The following is a 3,324-nucleotide window of genomic DNA, read 5'->3' on the forward strand; positions in this document are numbered from 1 at the left end:
GGGGGGGGTTGGGAGTTCTAGGGGTGGGGCTGTCAGGGGGCAGGGGTAGGGAGAGGGATCGGAGCAGTCAGGGGACAGGGAGCAGAGGGGCTTAGATGGGTCGGGAGTTCGGGGGGGGGGCTGTCAGGGGGTGGGGAGTGGTTGGATGGGGCATGGGAGTCCCTGGTGTCTGTCTGGGAATGGGGGTGTGGATAAGGGTTGGGGCAGTCAGGACAAGGTAGGGGGTAGGGTCCTAGGGGGCCAGTTAGGATGGGGGGAGGGTCTCAGAAGGGGGCAGTCAGGGGACAAGGAGCAGGGAGGCTTAGGTAGGGGGTGGAGTCCTAGGGGGCAGTTAGGGGCAGGGGTCCCAGGAGGGGGCAGTCAGGGGACAAGGAGTGGGGGGGAGGGTTGGGGGTTCTGAGGGGGGTGGGAAGTGGGAGGGAGTGGAAGGGGCAGGGGCGGAGCTGGGGCAGGATGGGGGCGGGGCTCCTCCCGTCCTCTTTTTTGATTGTTGAAATATGGTAACCCTACATAAAGTTCCCTAAAAATGGGGTATTTTGAATTGAGGGTTAATTGAAATGGAAATTGTAGTTTAGCAAGTACTTGAATTTACTAGAGAACTGCCACAGCGTAGTGAGCATGTAATAAATGAAAGGGGGGTGGGGGTAGGAAGCTCCCTTCCAGGTAAAGGAAAAGGAGTGGGCACCTGACCAAAACAGCCCATGGGAGGCTAGAACTTTTTAAAATGGGGGGAAAACCCTTCCTTTTTGTCTGTTGTTCTCCGGAGGAGGAGACACAGAGCAGCAATGCTACAAGCAGTAATGCGATGTAAGGCTTGAACCAGATATAAAAATTCATCTTCCATACCTAGAAGAAATCATTGGACAAGGTATGTTTAAGTAGCCACAATTAGGTTTATTTCTTTATTTTGGCTTGTGGATCAAGGGTTTTTTTTACCATTAAAAAAGTTCTAGCCTCCCATTGGCTCTTTTGGTCAGATGCCCATTCCTTTTCCTTTACCTGGGGAACTTTGTTAACCCTTTACAGGTAAAGCAAGCAGAAAACAGCCACCAAGAGGGACTTTATAGCTAACTGGCTGGGTTCTCATGAAAGAGAGCTCTCCCCCTTCCCCCCCCCCCCACGCCGCCTTTTCATTTATTACACTAACCAACGCTGCACGTGTGATTGAGCCACTGAGTCCTGGGCACAGCTTTACCGAGCCAGCGACAGGCAGGGGAGGGAGCTCAGGCCGGGGAGGCTGATTGCTAGGACCGGATTACAGGGCTGGACGGCCGGGTGGGCTCTGGGAACGTTAAGGGTTCAGGATAGGAGTTGAGGCAGCCAGCGCGGGGGAGTCTAGGGAGACTTGCTAAGAAGAAAATGCGACCTTGCGGTGGGAAGTTGGCCAGGCCGGGCCGCGCCGGGCCAGCCCTTCCAGCCCCGCCCCAGCTCCGCGCAGCCCGTCCTGTCCCCGCCGCGCTGGGGACAGGAGCTGCCCGGCCGGGCTGCTGGCGCCCCAGGAGTGCGGGGCAGGGCTCGCCGGGCTGTGCCTGCGCCCAGGCTGCCCCCGCTGCGGGCGTCGGGACATCGCCTAGACCCGCCCTAGCAGCGCTGCCGAGCACCGGCCCGGCCCTGTCGCGACTCTCGCGATACACAGCGGGTGTGAGAGCCCCGCTCCAGACCCCTGACCTCGGCTCAGCAGTCCCGGCAGCCGCCACATCTCGGTCCCGGGTCTCAGACGGCACCACGCGAGAGACTACAGAGAGGAGCCGTCAGGGGTAGAGGGGCCCCGCAGAAACCATGGAGAAGGAAAGTGAGGACTAGAGGGAGCCAAATGAGCCCATAGAGAGGTAGTGTGAAGGCTAGATGGGACACACCAGAGAGGGTGTGTGAAGGATAGAACACCTCCGAAACCATAAATAAGGTATGTAGACCAGAGGGACCATATACTGTGGGAAGGATAGGCGGTGCCAACCCGACCATAGAGAGGCAGTATCTAGAATAGACTAAGCCGGAACCATAAAGGAGGCATATAGGCTAGAGGGGCCATATGCCATAGAGAGGAAATCCTGGGCGCTGGAGAGACAGACTGCTGAGAGAACCTGAGGTTGCAGGCCGATCGGGCCCACTCGCACGGAGACTGGCAACGTGCGGGCTGTGGGGCCCTGGAGGACCGGTGGGTGGCTGGAGCAGGAGCCCATTCACCCAGGTGATGGTCGCTGATAGGGTTCCTAACTTTCTAATGGCACAAAACTAAACACCTTTGCCCCACCCTTTCTCTGAGGCCCTGCCCCCAGTTTATTACATTCCCCCTCCCTGGAGTGCAGGAGGGGGTGAGGCTCTAGGGTTGGGATAAGGGTTTGGGGTACAGGAGGGGGCTCCATACTTCAGGGAGGGGTTGAGGGATTTGGAGGGGGCTGTGGGTTGAGGCAGGGGGTTGAGGTGTGGTGGGGGTATAGGTTCTGGGCTGGGGGTGCAGGCTCTGGGATGGGGCTGGGGATGAGGGGTTCAGATGTGTGAGGGGGCTCTCGGATGGGGCAAGGGGCTGGTGTGTGTGGGGGTGAGGGCTCTGGCTGGGGGTGCAGGCTCTGGGATTGGGCTGGGGGTGAGGGATTTGGAGTGCAGGAGGGGGCTCTGGGTTTGGGGGGGTCAAGTCTGGGCGTGGGCTTACCTCATGCACTCCTGGTCAGAGGAGCACTGGGGCTAAGGCAGGCTCTGTGCCTGTCCCAGCTCCGCGCTGCGCTATAGCAACAGCCAGGCCCGATCCCGGCGGGCAGCACTTTACGTGGAGTCCCGCCCCTAGATGAGACACAGGCCCAGGGACGCAGCTGCCCAGTGCCCTCTGAGTGTGCATTGGCACTGGGGGCCTGACCCCCTCCTTCCTCAGCATGGCCAGCCAGGCTCCAGAGCGAACATGGCCTGGTTGCGGTGGGCAGGCTCGCAGGGCTGCTGCAGTGACTCAGCCCCTGCTGCTGGCACCGCACACCTGGCCGAGTATAGTGCGAGAAATTGCTATCTGTAGGAATTTGCTACCTGTAGCGGTTACTCATGTAAGGGATTGTAAAAAAAATCTGCTGTTGTAAAAAACTGCTATCTGATGTACCAAATTCCTACAGATGGCAGTTTCTCACACTACACCAGCAGGGCCTGAGGGCAACACCTGCACCACAGTGCTGGTATGGGTGCTGCAGAGAAGTTGTGTTCTCTTGCCCCCAGCCAGTGGCTGGCTCTGCCCCAAAGCAGGAAGGATGTGTTATGTGGTTCAGTGAGGCCATGGATGTTCTCATCCTTGTGAATGTCTGAGTCCCTGAATCCAGCCAACGCAACTCCAGCGGCCTCGTCAGC

At 58.7% G+C, this 3,324-nt stretch overlaps 1 protein-coding gene across 1 annotated transcript in view; it reads right to left on the reverse strand.

The window, feature by feature from the left end:
- The window catches only part of DELE1 (DAP3 binding cell death enhancer 1), a 33,481-nt gene extending 31,499 nt beyond the window's left edge, over positions 1 to 1,982 (reverse strand). Inside the window, exon 1 of the mRNA XM_024194684.3 lies at positions 1,669 to 1,982. Within this exon, the coding sequence (XP_024050452.2) occupies positions 1,669 to 1,699 (31 nt within the window). The 5' untranslated portion in view covers positions 1,700 to 1,982. The remainder of the gene's footprint in view (positions 1 to 1,668) is intronic.
- Positions 1,983 to 3,324: the final 1,342 nt, after the last annotated feature.

The sequence above is a fragment of the Terrapene carolina genome, unplaced genomic scaffold, assembly GCF_002925995.2.
Source record: "Terrapene carolina triunguis isolate 2854851 unplaced genomic scaffold, T_m_triunguis-2.0 Scaffold838, whole genome shotgun sequence".
NCBI lineage: Eukaryota > Metazoa > Chordata > Testudines > Emydidae > Terrapene > Terrapene triunguis.